The 21376-nt window shown below is 47.0% G+C and overlaps 1 protein-coding gene across 1 annotated transcript in view; it reads left to right on the top strand.

Annotated features, from left to right (window-relative positions):
- Positions 1-9558: 9558 nt before the first annotated feature.
- Positions 9559-21376, top strand: part of PAXBP1 (PAX3 and PAX7 binding protein 1) — a 43639-nt gene continuing 31821 nt past the window's right edge. The window contains exons 1-5 of the mRNA XM_075910888.2: positions 9559-10003; positions 11485-11613; positions 15267-15443; positions 19368-19589; positions 20219-20322. Of these exons, the coding sequence (XP_075767003.2) occupies positions 9616-10003; positions 11485-11613; positions 15267-15443; positions 19368-19589; positions 20219-20322 (1020 nt within the window). The 5' untranslated portion in view covers positions 9559-9615. The remainder of the gene's footprint in view (positions 10004-11484; positions 11614-15266; positions 15444-19367; positions 19590-20218; positions 20323-21376) is intronic.

Genomic DNA, 21376 nt, shown 5'->3' with positions numbered 1-21376 from the left:
TCTGGTGCTGAGAGACAAGCACAGACCTGTGGGACACTCAACAGTGGATGCAAAACTTTCACATGCGTAAGGCCACTTTCATTGAAGTTTATGAATTGTTTCCCCTACCCTAAGTGCAAGAACACCAGAATGAGACCCTCTCTGACAGTAGAGAAGTGAGTGGCAATTGCCCTGTGAAAGCTTGCACTCTCAGACAGTTACCAGTCAGTTGGGAATCAATTAGGAGTGGGGAAATCAACAGTGGGGGCTGTTGTGATTCAAGTAGCCAAGGCAATCAATACCCTTCTGCTGTGAAGGGCAGTGACTCTGGATGTGGAGTGTATAGTGGAGGGCTTTGCTGTGCTGGGGTTCCCTAACTGTGGTGGAGTAGTAGACAGAACACACTTCCCTATCTTAAAAAAACAGATAGGGACTAAGATGCTGCAAGACTATCTTGGCACCTGACCCCCTTGCCAAAGAATACATAAACTGCTAGGGGTACTTCTCTATGGTGCTGCAGGCAGTGGTGGATCCACGGGCCGTTTCACCGACATCGACATAGGATGGTTGGGAAAGATGACTGATGTGTGCCTCTTTAGGAACTCCTGCCTCATCAGCAAGCTGAAAGCTGAAACTTTCTTCCCAGACCCAAAAAATTACCTTCAGAGGCATTAACATGCCTATAGTGATCCTTGAGGACTCAGCCTACCCCTTGCTCCAGTGTACACAGGCAACCTAGATCACATTAAGGAGCTGTTCAACTACAGGCTGAGCAAATGCAGAATGGTGCTAGAATGTGCTTTGGGGAGTTTAAAGGGAAGGTTCCACAAATAGGTTAGACCTCAGCACAAGTAACATTCCCACTGTTGTGGCAGCTTGCTGTGTGCTCCATAATATTTGTGAGAATAAGGGGGAAAGTTATTTGGCTGGGAGGGAGAGGGAGTTGAGGCACAGTGCCTAGACAGTAATTATGAGCAGCCAGGCCCCAGGGAAATAAGAAGAGCACAACAAGAGACCCTGTGAATCAGAGAGACTGTGAAAGATAGCTTTATGATTGGCCAGCTTCAGGGGGCGGGGCGGTACGGTGATCACAGTTGTGTGTAGAAGAGCCTTTTGCTTTGGTACGCACCCTTGGGGGTTGAGTGTGAGGCTGCCCTTGACACCCTCTCCTGCCCCTTCCCTCTCCATGTTCTAGGTCCCTGGGAGAAGAGGCTATGGAACTCAGTGAGGAGGGAATGTGGTTCCGCAGGGGCTGGAGGGAGTGCCCGTGCATGTGGCTGTCCTGGAAGGCCAACATGTGCTTCAGCACATCTGCCATGGTCATCAAAGCTCTCTCCTGGTTTTTCACTTCCAGCTCCCTGCACTTTCTCCTGTCCTCACACTCTGCTGGCATCTCCAGCAGCAGCATATTCCTTCACTCGCGTAAGTGCTCCCTGTCCAAGTGGGTGGATTGCATTTGCTCTTTATGTCACCTCTACTCTGTTTTTGCCTCTGGATTTGTGCTAGCCAGACAGCTAAGGTAGTGTTCAACACACTCACTGCTGTACTTGCTGTAATGAAAAGTGAAGGGCAGACTTTACAGGAGATACATTGTCGAGTGTAAAACCTAATCTGTTAGCATAACAGGAAGGTCTGTCTAAAGACAAGAGGGATGTGTTATGTACAGTTATTGCCACAGTTATGCTTTAAAGCCGCAACTATACAGCCAGTACACCACAGAGTTCTTAGGGGAGCAGCTGGACTCAGTTTTGTGGCTGTGTGATGGGGCATGCCAGCCCCACACTGGACAAGGGGAAGTAGAGCATACCTATGGGGTGGAATACACCCCTCCCCTATGTCTCTGCTGGGCATGCTCCCAGTGCAGCCCGGGTATAAAAGCCTGCAGCGCAGCTCAGTTGGGGCTGACCGCGGGAGGGGAAGGAGCTCCAGACAGAGCACCAGAGCCGCCAACACAGCCCTTGAGATGATCTCTACCACCTCGCTGGCCACGACTTACAGCTAATCTCACCGCCGTCACCACATACGCAATTGCCATAGTACCAACCAACCTAGCCACTGACACGGGACCTGCACATGATGGTAGGGTCCGCAGTAGCCAGGGGGACAGGGTAGGCAGCAGGTCAGGGCAGGGCATGGGAAGTTGCCCAGTGGGCTCGGTGCATTTCGGGGAGAGCTCCCTGCCGAGCCAGTGGTGGGACCCGCTCATCAGTGATAAGGCTCTGGGTTGGGGCCCAGAGAAGAGGGAGAGGGAAAGGGAGGGCCCTCCCCGCCCTCCCCTCCCCCCCCAACTTGCTGCATAGCTCCCAGACTTGCTGCATAGCTCCCAGACTTGGAGTTGAGCAACAGTGATTTGGCCTCAGGGCCTGCAGAACTGTGATTAGGCTTCTGGACCTACAGGACAGTGATTCAGCCTCGGGGCCTGCAGAGCAGGGCCCAAAGCCCTGGGGTGCCAGGTCAGGGAGAGACCTGTGGTAAGGCAACCCGGTACAGGCAGGCATGATAAGGGACAGGCCAGGGCTCAAGCCTGCATGCGGGGAAGGAGGTCTAAGCGGTTCACATGGTGCCCAGGTGTTTGGCAACCCTGTTTGCTGGATAAGTGCAAGTTTCCCTTCCTGAAGGAGCACGGTGTGGAGAGAACACAGGGCCAGATGTGCCAGCAGGGCAGCTCACGGCAGGGGCTCAAGCCATGTTTCACTGGCGATAAACAAATGAAGGCTTACTGCAGAGACGTCGTCTAATAGCTTCCTCTGTTTCATGCAGGTAGCCATGCAAGATATCAGTCTTCTCTGAATTGCACAGAGTGATCAGGAGCAGATGTTGACTGAATGTAGCCAGAAACCTGGACCTTACACTGCAATGCTTTGTGCTTTCAATGACAGCAGATCGCTTACTGCTGGCTTGGCATGGAAAGACAGGGTATGGAGGACAAGATAAGGCACGGAGGGCAGGATAAGGCAGGCCTCCCCAGAAACCTTGTGAAAAGGATTAAAGAATTCCCCTATGACAGTTTTATGGAGAGGGGCAGGGAGGATTCTCATTCCATCTTCAGACACATTAACAAACTGTTTCAAGGACAGCTTCCACTCTGTAGGCAGAATGGCTGCCACAGATTACACCCAATTGCCTTAATCCGCTTGCAGCATGATAAAACATGTGAAGTCACCAGAAGTGTCTCCCTGGGATCAGTGCTTGGCTGCAAGACATGCTGGGAGAAGGGGATTGTCTCTAAACTTATAAAAAGCTCCTGGCAGTTGGTGACACTGGTTGCCCTGCTTGCTTGCTGACTATTCTCCTCCTCCTCCTCATCCACGCTGTCCTCCATCCTGTCCTCCATGCTAATGCCCATAGCTGCCAGAGGAGAGTCTTGGGCAGAATTGGGTAAGCTGGTCACCCTCTCCCTCTCAGGATTATATTAGGTATATATGGGTATGTCTACACTGCCACCCTAGTTCGAACTAGGGTGGCTAATGTAGTCAATCAAAGTTGCAAATGAAGCCCGGGATTTAAATATCCCGGGCTTCATTTGCATCTTGCTGGGCGCTGCCATTTTTAAATCCCCGTTAGTGCGGACTCCATGCCCGCGGCTACACGTGGCACGGAGTAGGTAGTTCGAATTAGGCTTTCGTGGAACGAGGTGTACCAGTAGTTTGAATTAGAAAGCCTAATTCGAACTACTTACTCAGTGCCGTGTGTAGCCGTGGGCACGGAGTCCACACTAACGGGGATTTAAAAATGGCGCCGCCTGGCAAGATGCAAATGAAGCCCGGGATATTTAAATCCCAGGCTTCATTTGCAACTTCGATTGCCTACATTAACCACCCTAGTTCGAACTAGGGTGGCAGTGTAGACATACCCTATGTGACTAATCAAGTAGTTGACTACCTGATAAGTCCAGGCTTACTCGACTACTCGCTTCTCTCCTCCTTGCTGCCTCTGATACAGCAACTGATTCAGAGGCAGCAAGGGCAGAAGCAGGCACTGGTGTCGGGAAAGCCAGTTTAAAAGCCAGTTCTCGCCAGCACTGTCTCTGCAGGGCAAGGCCAGGGGAGGCATAGGTGCAGCGGGGGACCCAGCACAAGTCAGGACCCAGCAGTGAGGCGGCTCTTACTACATTTAAAAAACAGAGCCGCAGTGGTCTGGGACCCAGCATGAGCTGAGATGGCTCAGTCCCAGCTCACACTGCCCCTGGGAGCTAACCCCTTTATTGACTACTTATTAACTGCTACTTAACATCTCTAGAGTACATGGAGCTGCCCATGAAGTGGCATGTTTGAAGCGATAACTCAGACCATCCATTTGCCTCTCTTTGTCATCTGGTACAACTGCCTCAACTCCTTTATTTTCACATGGAACTTCTGGGTATCCTTGGTGTGTCCTTTCTCCTTTGTGATCTTGGAATAGGTATCTGCATTTCTTTTGCTGGTTCATAGTTCTGTAAGAACAGATTCCTCTCCCCACACAGGAATGAGGTCCAGAATCTCCTGTACGCGCCATGCTGGTGATCATCTATGACCCTGGAAACTCATGGTCAGGTGTACTGCTCAGGTGTGCTGCCTGCTCTGAGGTCTGCTTGCCATGCTAGCCACACAGGAGATGAAATTCAAAATTTCCCAGGGCTTTTTCTGTTCACCTGGAGAGCAGTAGAGCTGAAAGTCCTGGCCAGAGCAGTCAGTATGGGACACTGGAGGACACCTCCCAGAGGCTTAGAACTTTGACTTTCACAGCGCTTTATCTGCACTATTGTAAAGTCAACCATGTAAGGTTGAATTTAGTGTTACTCCTCGTGAAAAGCTGGAATACTGAAAATCAACTTTTACAGTCCTTAAAAGTCGATGGAATGACTTGGTGGTATGGACTTATTTTTTAGAAATTTGCCCTAATGCGGCTACGTTCCACCAAAACATCCAGGGTAGACCAGGTCTAAGACAAACAAGTTTGTTTATATGTATAGATAATGCTACTTAATTTACAGTGTCACCTGAAAATAAGAACATTAACAAGGCACTGTTATAGTTTGCACTGTCAGGTACTTACCTGCCCGATATGCTAAATATTCATATGCCCCTTCATGTTTTGACTAATAGATGTATTTATCTTTTTTTTTTTACATTGCAAATTTCTAGCTTTCCTGATTACTGAGAAATGAGTGGAAAAATGAGCTAAGTGTCTCCTAAAGGCTCACAAATCAGAAGGCAAATAAAAAGAATCTAAAATGTATTATTTTCATCTCATGAATTTTAACCGCATCTCATGATTCTGAGACCTTACTCATGATTCTGAGCATTTGGAATGGCTTCATAAATGCTAAGGTCTCAATTCTGAAACTATAGCTGGGTTGAGAGAGACAGAGCTCTTCATGAGTAAGCAAAAAAGACCAATTCAGATTGATTTTCTAGAAACTCCAGTCACCAACTCTCTATGCATATTAAGGTTGAAAGCAGTCTCTGGCTGATTAATAATCCCGAGACAGATATATCTTATACATTCTCAGAAGTGGTTTATACAAATTAACTTGTTTGTGGATGTTATTACATCATATATAAAAGCTAGTGTAATCAAGGAAGTGTCTAATAGATTATTGTGACTATACTGTGAGGGTCTGCTGCCCTCTAGTAAAAAGGTATTGAATAACAAAGTAATTCAATATTACCATAATGTCTTAAAATGGAAGCATACAGTACTGATAAATCTGACCTCTGGTGGCAACAAAGTTAGTACAGTAAACTTCCGATAATCCGGCACCTTTAGGACCCAGGGGTGCCAGATTATCAAATATGCCAGACTATCAGAAGGGGGGGCTATGAGGGGTCTGGGGTGGGGTGAGGGGGGATGTCACTCCAGATCCCTCATAGCCCCCCCCCCTTCCAATAGTCCAGCTGTGCCCCAGGCATCCCTGATTCAGCCGCTGCTGGTCAGTTTCAGCAGCGGCTGAATCGGGGACACCTGGGGCAGAGCAGCTGGGGTGCTACCAGGTTGGTCCGGTAGCGCCGCCCCTCGGTACTGCGAGACCAACCCTGCAGCAACCCAGCTTCTCTCGGGGACGCCTGGGACAGAGCAGCTGGGGTGCTGCTGGGGTGCTGCTGGGTTGGTCCCTCAGTGCCGAGGGGCGGGTGCTACGGGACCAACCCAGAAGCACCCCAGCTGCTCTTCCCCAGGCATCCCCAAGAGCAGCTGGGGTGCTGCCGCGTTGGTCCCGCAGCCCCGAGGGGCAGTGCTACGGGACCAACCCGGCAGCACCCCAGCTGCTCTGCCCCCAGCTTCCCGGATTCAGCTGCTGGTCAGTTACAGCAGCGGCTGAATTAGGGAAGCCGGGCGCAGAGCAGCTGCAATTGTCCGGCAGCCGGAGCACTTCCAGGTTCCTGATGGTGCCGGACCATCAGGAGTGCCGGAGCATTGGATGCCGGATCAATGGAGTTTTACTGTATAGACATAAGAAAGCGCATAAGTCTTCTGAATAGTGTAACCTAAAACAAAACTGCACTTAGTTTTGCTCACAGTAATGTTCTGAATAAAGATTACATAATATAAACTTCAGCCCTGTTCCCAGCTGAGCACAAAAGAACTCTGATCCGGAAGTACAGTAGGGAAGAATGTTTGTAAAAGGCAGAGGCCCTGGAGCTGGCATGAGCTGGGATTACTCAGTCCTCGCTTGTGCTGCCCTTGAGAGCTAACCTGGCTATGGCTTTGCAGTTTAAATGTAGCAGGAGCCGGGGTGCCTGAATGCCTGACTCCTACTACATTTAAACTGCTGAGCCACAGTGTGGATAGCAAGTGCCCCTCCCCTTATTGACTAATCAAGCAGTTGATGGAAATTTCTTGAATTAAATGCTACTTAACATCCCTACTGTGCAGTTGTCAATCAACTTGCTCCTTCTTTACCCTACTCTGTTTCTGCTGTGCCCCCAAAACACTGCTGCCTTAAGAGATGCTGCCTAACTGGCCTCCAATGTAGCACATGGAGCAGAGATGAAACTAAAGGGGTGTGCCCTGGTGCCTCATTCTGGCAAGAACCAGCTGAGACTCTTTGCTCTGCTGCAACATCAGAAGCCAGGGAAGGGAAATAGGCAATTTAGAAGGTCCGGCTGGGGATACATGCTGCTGGTGGCAGCCCCATATGGCCCCAGCAGCTCAGCATGGCCCTGTTCCTGCTGGGGGGAGGACATTGGCCCGTCTGGCCAGGAGGGAGTAGCCTTGGCCCATGCATGGCTGTGGGCGACATCAGTCCTTGTCCAGCCATGAGCAGCATCTGACCTTGTCAGGTTGCAGTGGCCTGGCCCCACTCCTACTGTGACGGCTTGGCCCAGCCACGGGGGGTGGAGAGAGCAGCACTGGGAGCCAGTCCTGCAGTGGCAGCCCAACCCTGGCCTTGCTCTTGTCATAGAGGACGGTGTGTGGGGGGGGAGCCCTGAGCCCCTTATACAGCTCAACCCAGATTCCTGCATCTCCCCATGTCCCCAGCCCTCTGTCCTGCCTCTTGCACCTCCCACATCCCAACCCTCTGCCCTGAACTCCCCACACTCCATCCCACATTTAAATTTCTTCCTGGTACTGTTGTACAGAGCATCCCTGCATTAAGTCGCCCCAATATACATCTGTTCTGCACTAAAGTCATTGATGCTTGTAGGAATTTATGCGTTAGAAGTCCTCCTATTCCCCACTCTTAAATCAATTGGGGGGGAGGGAACCACCAACCCAATTTGCACAACTGGAAGTCAGCCATGGGAAAAAAAATTCCCCATTTTAAGTCGTTTCACTATAAGTCCAAGTTTTTTGGAACATATCTTGGACTTATAGCGAGAATGGCCTGTATTCCTCCCCCAGACCTGTTGCTCTCTAAGAGGGAGTAGGTCATGATAGTACAGTTACTTTCACTTCTGACATGGTGACACCATTTCATCTGATGAAGTAGGTTTTATACACAAAAGCTTATGCCCTAATAAATCTGTTAGTCTCTAAGGTTATGTCTACACTGGTCAGTCTTGCTCAAGAACATATACAAATGAGGCACGGTGATGAATATCACCATGCCTCATTTGCATACTTAATGAGCTGCCATTTTTTCACAAGGGGCTTTTGCGCAAAGAAGGAGCAGTCTACACTGCTCCTTCTTGTGCAAAAACCCCTTGCACAAAAATGCCAGTTCATTAAGTAGGCATATGTTCTTGCGCAAGACTCATCAGCGTAGACGTAGCCTAAAAGCTGCCACAAAACTCCATTGTTTTTGAAGATACAGACTAACACGGCTACCCATCAAACTTTTCATGGAGACACCTTGTGAGCTGCATACTTTATTAATGGGTCCATCTCATCTAAAGGTGAAAGGGAGGATTTGGGCTATACACAACAAGCACCACTACCTTGACACCATCTTGTAGCAAATAACATCTTTTTGTGAAACAAGTATTAGGGTCCAGGCAAAATATTTAAGAAATTGTAAACCACCTTCCATGCTTTAATACTGGTTGAACAGTCCAATGCAGATCTGTATTTTCAGTCTCAGAAGGATAGCTGTTTTAGTCTATAACTTTAAATACAAAAATAATCCTGTGGCACCTTAGAGACCAACAAAAAATGTATATCATCATAAGCTTTCGTGGGTAAAAAACCCTGCAAATCTGCAGATAACTGCTTTTTGTCCAGGGTATCCACATCCAGAGATGTGGATGCAGATATCCGTGGCACACTTTTGCAGACAGGGCTGCGGACACAAATTGTGAACCCCGCAAATTTGCATATATCCGCTGCATATCATGAGTTATCCGCATCTGCAGGATATGAATCTCCACGCCTCTTTTTTGTGGCTATTGATGCAGATACCAAATTTTGTATCCAGGCAAAGCTCTGGTTAAACAGCACCTTCCCACTCAACCCTTGTCCTGATAACTGGATTGGTGGGAATTGTTTTTTAAGCTAAATTTATAACGGGGGGGATCAGCCGGCTGGAGACCCAGAAAGTGGAAAGAGAACAAACCACAGCTCCGGGCTGCGGCGGGGTCACTGACACTGCACCGTGCACGGCCAGGCGCGGGCGCGCGCTGTGGGCAGTGGCCACGGGCGGGTTCCCCTTTGCAACGTGCACGCGCGCGCCCGGCCCCGGGAACCAGCCAGGAAGGAGGCGCAGCAGGGAGGGAAGGGGCGCGCGCTCTCCACTGGCACTAAACCCAGCTCCCCCGCCCAACCCCCAACGCTCCAAGCGAGTCTCGGGCAGCGCCGCGGCAGCCAATGGGAGTCAAGTGTCCACCATTCTCACAGCGCTTCCGTAGTGTCACACCCCCGCCCCCACCGCCCGCGCGCATCCCCTTCTCGGCCCTGGGAATCTAGGCCGCCGCGGCGGACACGTGATCGCCCTTTTCCTCCGTTTCCCCGCTCACACAAGATGGCGGCGGCTGAGCAGCCGCGAGCGGGCGCTCTGGTCCCGCTCTCTATGGTTTGCGCGAGGCCGGCTGGCCGGGCGCGGCACTCTATGGCGCGGCGCGCGGTCGCTTCCCCTGGCGGCCGCTGGAGGTAAGCGGGCGGGCCGGCAGGCGGCGCTGTGGCTCCCGGGTTATCATGCTGCGGGGCGGGGGAGCCGGGGCTGGGCCGCGGCGCGCTGCGGCGGTGCGAGGTTCGGGGCTGCGCGGTGCCGGGCCCGGCGGGATGTTCCGCAAGGCGCGGCGGGTGAACGTGCGGAAGCGGAACGAGTCGGAGGAGGAGGACGAGGAGCGGGACGAGGAGCCGCTGCTGGGGGCGGACGGGCCCGACGAGGCCGCCATGACCCCCGCGGCGCCGCTCCTGCCGCTCCCCACCGGCTGCGTCCCCCTCGCCGTCCCCGCCCTCGCGGGCTACGGGGCGGGGAGCGGCCTAGGCCTGGGTCTCGCTCCCGCCCTGGCCGCGCCGCCGCCGCTGCTGCTGCCGCCGCCGCCACCGCCGCCACAGCAGGGAAACGGGCTGCCCGGGGCCGCGCGGGCCAAGGAGCGGAAGCGGCTGCGGGAGAACAAAGAGGCGCCGCGGGCCAGTCTGCTCAGCTTCCAGGACGAGGAGGAAGGTGAGCGGGGCCCCTGGCTGCACGCGGCCAGCCCCTGGGGGGCGGTGTCCCCCGCGCACCGGCACGGCAGCAGGCTGCCACCCTTCCCGGCCGCATGCCGGCGTGTGCCCCGGGCCTGGCCCTGCAGGCGAATCGGGTTGAGCTGGGCGGGGAGACGGCCTGTCGGGCTGCTAGGTCAACTCCCCCCGCCTCTCTTTACCGATACAGGCCCTGGTTTTCCCTTCCCCAGCGGGCCCTGGGGGTGCTGCGCTGAGGCTGGGCACGTGTGACAATGAACTTTACCTACTGCGGTTTATGTTGAGGCAAAATGTTGAACATTTTCGCCAATAAAGACCGGGTGTAAAGGAAAGCTAGCGCTTAAAGGGGGCTGTCATAGCGATTCACCGTATGTTGTTTAAGATATAAAATGAGTGATAAGGTGTCTTCAATTTTTGTTTTAACGTTTATATTAAAAGTGCGCTTCATGGTTTTCTCATTTGCCTTCTGATCTGGAGCCCTTAAGATGCAATGGCGGGCTTATTTTTATGTTTTACTCTGCAACCAAGAGTGCAAGGAATGTTTTCTTAATAAAAGATGAAATTATCATGTATTGATGTGATTTTAGGGGCTTGGACTTCAAGAAGAACACTTATTATCACAAGGCTTATGATAAAATTATAACTAGGGTTGTTAGCAAATAAACAATTAACTGATAAGCCTGGGCTTACTGGTTAATTCAGTTCACCCACATGCCTGTTGCATCTGTATCTGAGGCTGCAAGGAGGGGGGAGCGGGAGCCGGTGCCCATGAGGAGTTGGCTTTAAGTAGGCTCCCCACAAGCACCAGATCAGCCTACCTGCCCTCCTCTGCTGATAGAGACACAACAGTGCAGAGGGTAAGGGGGGCAAGCAGAAGTAAATAGGCATGGCAAGCCAGCTTTGAAGCTAGCTCCCATGGACGCCCCCTGCTTCCCCTTGCTGCCTCCTACAGTGACAGCGGGGGGGGGGGGGGGAGCGGGGGTTTAGGATGGAGCTGGTGCTGAGGGGAGATGGCTTAAAAACTGGTTCCCTGCAGCACCAGCTCTGCACTTACCTCTGCTGCTGCTGCCGCCTCAAACCCCCCACAAGCAGGTGCTTGGACCTCCCACGGACAGGGGCTGCTGCCACCCATGCAGGTGCCTCTCTGGCTGCCAGTCCCGCATCCTGGGACCAGTGAATGGTTTAACCAATAATATTTTATGCTGTTACACAACTATTCAATTATACGATATCTAACATCTCTACTGAAAACATATGCTGCTGCAGTGCCTACTTATCAAAACTTTTATAGGTCTTGTATGTTACATTTTGGAATTTAGATGTGTGGGATTCTTTTGTTTGTAACTAATATGCGGTTGTGCTGTGCACCATGTGAAAAGGCTTGACAGATGGTAAATATTTTTGTGAATTGTAGCTGACCAGTTTGTTCTCAAGTCACTAAATGTTTTTTGATTTGTCTTAAAGAAACCGAAGAAGTTTTTAAAGTGAAAAAATCAAGTTACAGCAAAAAGATAGTAAAGCTACTGAAGAAAGAGTACAAAGAAGATCTTGAAAAATCAAAGGTTAAAACAGAAGTCAATTCTCCATCAGATGGTAATTGCAAAGCTATTAGTAACATTAACTGAGAGATTAAATACTGTTCATAAAAATGACTTGTATTAGAGATGCATTGTCAATTCTGTAGGGAGACTGAGCAGTTTAAAACCTTGAGTGCTTTATATATTCAGAACAGTCTGTATAAGCATCTTATTAACCTTCATGAACACCCTTTTGGCATAAGTGAAATGTATCCCCTTTTTATCAATGTGGAGAGGTGAGGACCCTTACAAGAAAGCTCCACAGTGAATCCTTATTAGAGCTAGGATTAAAACTCAGAAGTTTTTTTTAATTTCCAAGCCTATGCTCATGTCTTTAAATAATGCTGTACTTCTGCTTTCTGACAGCTAGAGCTTGGATCTAGCATTGCTCTGCTAGGATGTGTCCTCTCGACTTGAGTGCTGAGAGCATTAAAATGAAGGAAAAATTATTGCAGGATTGGCAGAGTGGAGTTCCGTATATTAAGAGCCTATATCAGAAGTGACCTACAACTGTGTGTTCTAGGGATGTGACCATATAATCATGTAAATGGTTAACCGATAAGCCTGGGCTTGTCGATTAATTTTCATGGTTATATGCAGACTCGTGCCCCATATCCAGCTGCCACTTCGCACTGCTGCCTCTGATACAGAGGCAGCAGCGTGTGGTGGCAGGCAGAAACCAGTACGCATGAGGACCTGGCTGTGGATGCATGCATGAGTTTTCAGTGGTTACATGTTGACACAATTACCCACATTTTAACATCCATAGTGTGTTCCAAAACAAGGATCTGAACAATGAGCATGGGGAGGTAAGGCACATTGAGATGTCCAATCCTTCCTCCAGCAGGTTAATCAGCTTTCTAATCTTTAGAGTGCACACTCCTTAGAAGCTTGAATAGAACCTAGGTTTATTGAGTTTCAGCATTCCTGTTGTCAGCTAATAACTGAGGCTTGCTGGCAAAGTGTATGCTTCATTTCCCTATAATAGCTGGCCCATATAGAGGATGGCAAGCTACTATGCTTATCAGTTACTGTTAGCTTAGATGAGAGAGATCTATGATGTGAAAGTTTGTGCTCTGTTTATGTATCATGTAAGACTTGGCATGGTTTAATATGGTAGAATTTCTATTTTTTCAAAAACCCTAGGAAGATACATGTTTATAAATATTCCCTTAATGAGATTTTTTTTTAAGTCAAGCACTCAAAAATGAGTCAATGCTAGAATGACAGTTGCGTGAGCAACCTTCATTTGGCCCCTGTGTGTGTAGTAATGATAGTTTTTAATTACGTGATCATCCCCTCTCTGTCTTCCCCTTGGAATCTCTGCCTTACTTAGTGCACACAACTTGCTTAGGGAGTCAATCATGTTTGTATAGCTAATAAGTCTGTTGTCTTTGGGACTCCTGCCTAATTAATGGCAGACAATGTAGCAGGGTATATTCTTTACAGGACCTTGGACAGGCCTCTATCCGCTCATCTTGAGGTGGATGTAGTGAATAAGGGGGGGAACTACAGGAAGAAAAAAGATTTTTTTTTTTCTTGATGGGTGCAGGTTAACCTCCCTGGACTCATTGGTTAACCTGCACAATTACACATTCCCCTCCCCCCTTCTCTACCTCTGTATCGGGCAGCGGGAGGAGGGAGAGGCGGGAGCCAGCTTTTAAGTTGGCTCCCCTTGCATACTGGCTTCTGTGGAGCTGCTGCCCCTACTGCCTCTGTGTTCCACCTCCCCCCCCCCCCACATGTAAATGTATAACTGCTAAAAAATTTAGTGGTTATGCGTTTACAAAAATAAACATTTATTAACATCCCTATTTTGTAGTGTACTCTGTTGAATGGAACTGTGAAGAACTGGATTTTATTCCAGCCTTTGCCACAGAGTAGCTATGTGGTGTTGAGGCAGGACAACTAAACCAAAGTTTTTCACGGATGGTCATTGTGTGTTCACTTTTTTTGGTGCCCATCTTGTGAAGTTGGGGTTGGATTTGCAGAAATACTGAGTGCACTCAACTGCAACTGAAGTCAATGCTCTGAAGAAATAAAGAGCTATGAAATGTTAAATTCTCTGAAATTCAGGCTATAGGCATCTCCCATTTGGGCACCCAAACGAGTATGTATTTCTGACAGTGCCTCTGTGCCTGTTGTGGAATAGAAGTAATATTACTCTACCTCACAGAAGTGTTGAGAAGATGAATGCATGTTTGTGATTTTACAATTAGGGTACGACGGAGCCATGTGGATTAGGGTTGTAGACAAAGGGAAATGAAACTGCGATTTAAATTAAAATGGCTGCGCCGATCGGCTGTTTGGCGGCACAGCGCTGTAGTCTGGACGCTCCACGGTTGACAAAGGCATTTGTCAACCTCCCTGTTATGCCTCGTGGGATGAGGTTTACTGGGGAGGTCGACAAATGCCTTTGATGTCGACCGCGGAGCGTCCATACTGTGCCGCCAAACAGCACTGTGCTGCCAAACAGCTGATCGGAACAACACAGCAGCCATTTTAATTTAAATGAAGCGACGATTATTTAAATTGCCGCTTCATTTCCCTTTGAGTAAACAAATCTACATGGCTCTGTCGACGGAGCCATGTAGTCTAGACATGCCCGTAGAGCCCTGCAAATCCACGGATATCCTCCTTCTATTCAGGGTTATCTACAGCCGTGTGATTGGTTTACCAGTTAAATGGAAAGTTACTTCACATGTACCTGGTATCTAAGGGGGCTGGAGCATTCCCTGCTTCTGCCTCCCCCTCTACTGGGAACACCACAGGGTCTGCTCCAGAGTCCAAAGCGGCCTCTGTCTGTAGCTGACCCTGTGGAGCTGGAGCAGCCCCCTGCCCATGGTAGGCAAGGAGCTGCTTCAGCCCCCACTGCTTAACTGGAACCAGTAAGCATCAGCCATTAAGAGTGATGCTCACCAGTTAACCATTTATATCCCTAGTAGGGATGTAAATGACTAGTTGACTACCTGATAGGAAAATGCTTATTGGGTAGTCAAGTAGAAACTCAACTAGTCGATTCCACCCCCCTTTCCTGCCTTGCTGCTTCTATCAGAGAGAGGCAGCAAGGGTGCGGAGCATGAACAAGTGCTAGAGGGAGCTGGCTTAAAAGCCAGTTCTTCCTTCCCCCCAACACCGTCTGCACAGGGAGCAGAGGGCAGTGGGAAAACGGCCCAAGTGGGGATTGAAACAGTCCCACTCCTGCCTGTTCCTGTCCGACTGCTGCTCCTCTCCCTTTGAAAAATACAAGAGCCACAGGCAGCTCTTGTATATTTCAAAGGAACAGGCACAGAGGGGAACCTTCGCCAGCGGGGACTGCTTTGGTCCCTGCTGGCACAGGTCCCCTTTGCCTCTCTCCCTTTGAAATGTACAGGAGCCCCCCTTGTCTCTTGTGCATTTCAAAGGGAGAGGCTCAGCAGGATAGTGAGTGCCCCCTTATCAATTGATTAGCTGATTAATTGAAACTTAACATCACGAATCCCTAGTTTTTTTTATTGAAACTAAAACATAGGATGTAAGATCAATAGTTAAAAATTATTGTAATTGTCTGTACCTTGCTTTAGATTGCTGGCTTAAAGGTAAGGAATGCATATCTGGTGGTATTCTTTAAAAGTGTGCTTTAAATTTTTATCACAAAAGGAAACTGAAGTATATGCTTCTCTCTCAAAGTTGAACAGCCCATAGAAAAAACAGGACAGGTGAAGGATGCAAACCAAGAAGATGGGACTGCAAACAGTGAACAAGGTGAAGAAGAGATGGAAGTTGAAAGTGAAAAGGAAGAAGAAAAACCTAAAACTGGGGGAGCTTTTTCAAGTGCTCTGTCATCTCTGAATGTTCTCCGTCCAGGTTTGAACTTTATAGTAAATTTAATTTAATGGCTTTAGAAATGTTGTCTCTAACACTTGGAATGTCAACTGTATGCATTCTTCCCAAACTCAGTACTTTTCAGACCCTCAAATAGAAACTAGAAATGAAAACTGGAATGGAAGTGTCCACTTTCCAAAGTTCATCCATATACTTTTGGCCCAGTGGAAGAATATAATTGCACACTGTTTTTGAAGAACTGTGAATACTGAACTCATTCATTTAAGACCTAAAATAGTACTCTAATTACTACAAAATCAAATAGCAAGTTTTATGTTGGATGTTGAGAACAAAGGATAACAAAATATTTTAAAAAAACAACAAATAGTCTGCTAGCACTTAAAAAACAACAAATAATCTGTTTTGTTAGTCTTTAAAGTTTATCCTATATAGACTAACTCAGCTACCCTCTGAAGCTTTTGGGTATTTTTGTAAGTTAGGCATATATATATGAATTCCTTCAAGATCCATGTTCAGGGGATAATATTTCAAAATAAATCAAAATGAAGCATAGTTTAAACTGTATACTGTAGACTTTAAAAAACTAAATAAACATCCCTTCTAGATAAAGCATTTGGTTTTTCTAAAACTCTGGAATATTGATCTCTATTTTTAATCCAGTAATTCTCTAAGTAACCTTAGGGTGCAGATTGGCATAATTTTTAATAGGCACCAGAAAATGTTCTTACTCTTTTGATCCCCTATTTGAGTGTCTTGAATACTATTAATATATTTTATTCTATTTAATCAAATTTTCTTGAGACCCTAGGGACCAAAGAAATTAGTCTGAAATATTATTCTTCATGAATTTAATAACTATTAAACTTGCATTTAAGGAAACTTTTTGTCTGGGGAATAAGGTTGTTGCCTGCATGCTCATAAACCACAAACAACCTTGGATCCTTCAGGCATAGATATGAAGTAGAGGGAAAAAATCTTTGATACTTATACCTGTTAGAGAAAAATTTCTCCAGTCAACATACCAAATTAACTTGCTTTGTTTTTAGAAGAAAATAGCAAACTAATACAGTGGATACACTTAAGATAACTTCATGTCTAAACACATTACTGGTTCTAGCATATTCTTATTTAAGTGAGAGGAATATCTTAATCTATAATATTGAGAACTGGAATTAATGTTTTAAATATGTTTACTGAAAATAGGTGGCTGAACTTTCCAAACAAAAATTTCCCCTCATAATATACAGGAAACTGCGACTGCTTATAACGAGTTTTCAGTCATGTCTGCCTTCTTGTTTCCCTTATTCACCCATCTTTCCTTACTATCTCTGGCCTGCTGTGTCACGTTCTATGGTAATCTTTCTGAAGGGCCATGTCTTCACTTGCTGCCCCAGATATTGATCTTCTGGTGTTTGATTTAGCGGGTCTAGTTAAAACCTGCTAAATCAAACGCTGAGGGTGGCTCCAGTCCACACCAGTATCCTCGCCAGTCACGAGGAGTAAGGGAAGCTGATGGGAGCATTTGCTCCTATCTGCCTCCAATTGTGAAGATGGTGCCATGCTCATCTTAAGGTAAGCCAACTCTAGCTATGTATTTTACGTATCTGGAGTTGCATACGTTAACCCACCCTCCTGGATCTAATGAAGACCTGGTCTTAATCTTGAGCAAAATGAGAAAAGATCTGGGAGCAGTGGCAGGGCATGGAGAAATCTAGCCACTGAGCTCTAAACTCCATTAAGAAGCTACCCTTTCTCTGGGAGCACCTCCGTAGAGGAAACTCTCACATGCACTCAATCTTCCCAGGGCTGAGGGTAGCACAGCAGGGAAACCGGTGTTATCACTGTTTGGGAATGTCTACACTACCCTCCTAGTTCGAATTAGGAGGGTAATGTAGGCATACCGCACTTGCAAATGAAGCCCGGGATTTGAATTTCCCGGGCTTCATTTGCATAAGCGGGGAGCCGCCATTTTTAAAATCCCGCTGGTTCGAACCAGCAGGGTTTTAAAAATGGCGGCTCCCCGCTTATGCAAATGAAGCCCGGGAAATTCAAATCCCGGGCTTCATTTGCAAGTGCGGTATGCCTACATTACCCCGCTAGTTCGAACTAGCGGGGTAGTGTAGACATACCCAGAGTTCCTGGGGAGCAGTGTTCCCTCTAAGTTTTTTCCATCCATAAGTGGTGTGAGTTTTGTCTTGTGCACCAACAATGAGGTCATATACACTTGTTTGGATGTGTGCCACTGTGGCACCCACTCATGGAAGAATTCCTCTGCCAAAGGAGCAGCTTTGTGCTTCCCCTTTCTTGCAACTTCAGGCATGAGGGTGTGAAGCTGAGGGTAGGTGTGGTGTAGATATACATTTGGTGCTTTGGCAATGGGGAGGAAGCCCATAGCTTGACCTACTAAGGTGAGATTAGGCACTCAGTGTAGCAGATAGCTGTTTCCCCTTTGCGCTGGAAGTTTCATGCCACTTCACCCACATTAAATGAACAAGGCATCCCAAACCACCTGTGACACTTTTGAGGGACAGTGTCTCTGTTATAGACAGGGAAACTGAGGCATGTAGTCAGTAACTTCCTGTGTGACTTCAGGCAATATATCCGCATATGTAGGCACAGATTAAAGCAAACTGCAATAGTCCTACCTTCTCTCCTCCAGCTCGCTATATACAGTACCTCCTACACTTCAAGACTGCAATAAAAGACACAGTACATTTTTTAGCTCCAGACTTGCTTATGGCTTGGATTCTTGGGCAGTGATCAATTCATTCAGAATATACACTACGGCAAGAGGTCTTAATATTCACAGTCTCTTCTCAACTCTGATCACTTCATTTTTTTTGGTACCTTTCCCTTTTCTGTTTTAATAATGGGAATGAAGAATCTCTTCAACCCCAATCCCCTGGCGGCTGCAACCCGCCTGTGGCCCCAACCCCTGGCAGTAGCAACACAACCCCCTGACCACCTACGGCCATAACCCCTGGCGGCTGCAACTCTCCTGCCCGCCTGTGGCCCCAAACCCCAGTGCTAGCTGCCTGCCCACCATGAGGTTCCTCCAGCCCCGGCTGGCTGGAGCAGAAGTCTGTCCTGCCAAGTAGTTCCTCTGGTCCCAGCCTGATGAAGTAGCAGCCTGCCTGCGTGCCATGCAGCTCCTTGGCCCCAGCCAGGTGCAGCCGCCTCCCTGCCACCAGAGCAATCACCAGCCTCCTTCCACGCTGCTGCACAGCTCTGGTTAGGAGGTGGGCAGAGTAGAAATTTTTTCTGTGTGCGCGCAAGCTCGCAGCTTAGAGGGAACTATTCTGGAGAGAGAGTATCCTGCTCCATACCAGTGAGGGAAACAAAACAGGACCTCCTGTTGAAGTGGGTTCAACCTCTGGGGTTCCAATCTTGTTTAGCACTACTGTAGTGAAAATAATAGGAATTCTAGGCTGATAAACCTTGGATTGCTGTTTTATTGGAAAATTAGTACGATTTTGTCTTCCCTAGTTATCAATAACTCATGAGCAAGGGAAAAGAGCTGCCATAAATAAGATTTTGTGTTAAGGATGTAAAATCCCTTTTAATTGGTTAGCCGGTTAAACATACTGTTTAGCCAGTTAACTGATTTAAGGATGGGGCTGGCTGGAGTGCTTCCCCCCCCCACACCTGCTGCTGGGCTAGAGCACCCTCCTTCTAATCCTCCCTTCCCCACAGGCAGGGGTTACACCAGCTAGGCTTTTATATTAATTTCTCAAAGAGTAGAAGGGGGGAGCTTTCTTAGGCCTCAGTGGAAAGGCTTACAGTGCTTCTGGAGTCATATGTTTTTCTAACTGATAACAAATAGAGGTGATGTGTCTGCAGTACCCTTTTTATCAGTTGGTGTGGCAGTAGACAGGTAGCAAAATGTCTTACTCTGAGTTTGTGTGCAATGGTTGGCTGTTTAATCTTGTAAACATGTATTTCCAGGAGAAATCCCAGATGCTGCTTTTATTCATGCTGCTAGAAAAAAGCGTCAAATGGCCCGGGAACTTGGAGACTTCACGCCTATTGACAATGAGCCGGGTAAAGGCCGCCTGGTTCGAGAAGATGAAAATGATGCCAGTGATGATGAAGATGATGATGAGAAGAGAAGAATAGTATTCTCAGTGAAGGAAAAATCCCAAAGGCAAAAGATTGCAGAGGAAATAGGTGAAACGTTTTTTGAAAGGATGGTAGCTTATGTAATAGATATAGAAACTTTTTTCATTGAAGGTTACTCACCCTGACCTTTACAAGCCTTAAACAAAATGTTCTGCATGACTAATAGAGTTCTGGTTTACCATAATCCACATGCACTTCAGCATAGAATCATTTATTTTAACTCTGTGGCATAACACTGTAATGATGCATCTTAAGGAATTATGGTCAAGTAGAATCTAGCTGTTAAACACAGCTCAGTTTGCACACAAAAATGGCTCCTTTCTGCTTTAGAGCAAAATTTTAATAGCACAGTGCTTTTCTGCAGTTTCATACAAACTTTTATTAATGTTACTAAATTTTTGTGAACTTTTAGTATATTTTAATTGTCAAATGAATAAATGTAAATGTGTTTTATGCCTCATTTTATTTCCTAGCTAACACACAAAATGAGTTTACTGTGGATTTCCTAGTCATGAAAGATAAGCAAGGTTGTACTGCATAGGCATATAATAAGCATTAGAAGATGTTTTTACTGACTATTGGTTACATAATTTAACTGTAGGAATCTGGAATGAACTATCTGTGGTATAAATCCAGTATATGCATTTTTATCTTTTTTGTCTTCCTTGTGTGCTCAGGTATTGAGGGAAGTGATGACGAAGCTCTTGTAACTGGGGAACAGGATGAAGAACTCAGTCGATGGGAGCAGGAACAGATACGTAAAGGAATTAACATACCTCAGGCATGTATTCAAATAGTTCATAAAAGATGGTATATTCTTTTGAAAAAGGTATAAGATTTTTAACTTCAGTGCAAATATTGACTAAAACGTCCCCAAAATCAAACCGGTATTATAGTGGTTGGTGTAACTTGATCTGATGAGATTAATGGTGTAGCTTTATGAGGTTGTTTTGCTCTTGCTTTCCATACATTATGGAAGGTGAATGAGCATTATGGTAGCATTGACCAACACTTAACTGCTAACAAGATCCAGTAAGTAATGAAGTTCTGAGGAGAGCTTTGTATTCTTTCTGTCCAGAAGTTAAGCAGATATATGTGACCTGATACTGTTGCCATTAAAGTCAGTGTGAGTTTTGCCACTGAGTTCAATAGGAGCTATGTCAAGCATGTGACTAGATCAGATATTGATCAAAAAATTACAAATTCATGTCAGATTTACCAAACTCTTGGTGGGAAGAGGTGAGTAAAAATCACAATAAAAAAAGTATCAAAATTAAATGTTTTCAAACAAAACATTTTGATATTTTTCATTCAGATTTTCCTTTCATAATTTACTTTTATTTTTAAATTGTTTCATTTTGGGTTCAACAAAAACTTCATCTGACTGAAGTTTTCGGTTTGCTGACCATACTAAAAGAAAATTTTATTTATACAGCTCTACCTGTGATTTCTTTGGGAGACTTAGTATCTTTTTAGGATTGTTTTGTTGTAGCTGCAATTAGTGGTTTTGCAACAATGGTGAGGTAGCTGGCCCGGAGTTGGAAGGGGACACTATTTGGCCTTGCAAGCTGTTTTCTAAAACATATAAAATGGTTTATAATAGAGATGTTAAAATGCATTTATTTTTGTAAACGTGTAACCATTGCTGTCTCGCAGGAGCCAGCACGTGGGGAGCCAGTGCGCACCAGCTCCCACCTCCCCCTCACACCCATCCCAGCCTGCTGCCTCTGACAGAGGCAGCAGCATGGGTAGTGGGGTGGTGCATGTAACCCTGAGGGTTAACCGATGAGCCCAGGCTCATGTACACGGGTACACACTAATATCCCTAATTTAAA

This window comes from Pelodiscus sinensis, chromosome 1, assembly GCF_052426305.1.
Source record: "Pelodiscus sinensis isolate ZL-2025 chromosome 1, ASM5242630v1, whole genome shotgun sequence".
NCBI classification, from domain to species: Eukaryota; Metazoa; Chordata; order Testudines; family Trionychidae; genus Pelodiscus; species Pelodiscus sinensis.
The sequence above is the reverse complement of the archived record's forward strand: the minus strand, read 5'-3'. Positions and strand labels throughout refer to the sequence as shown.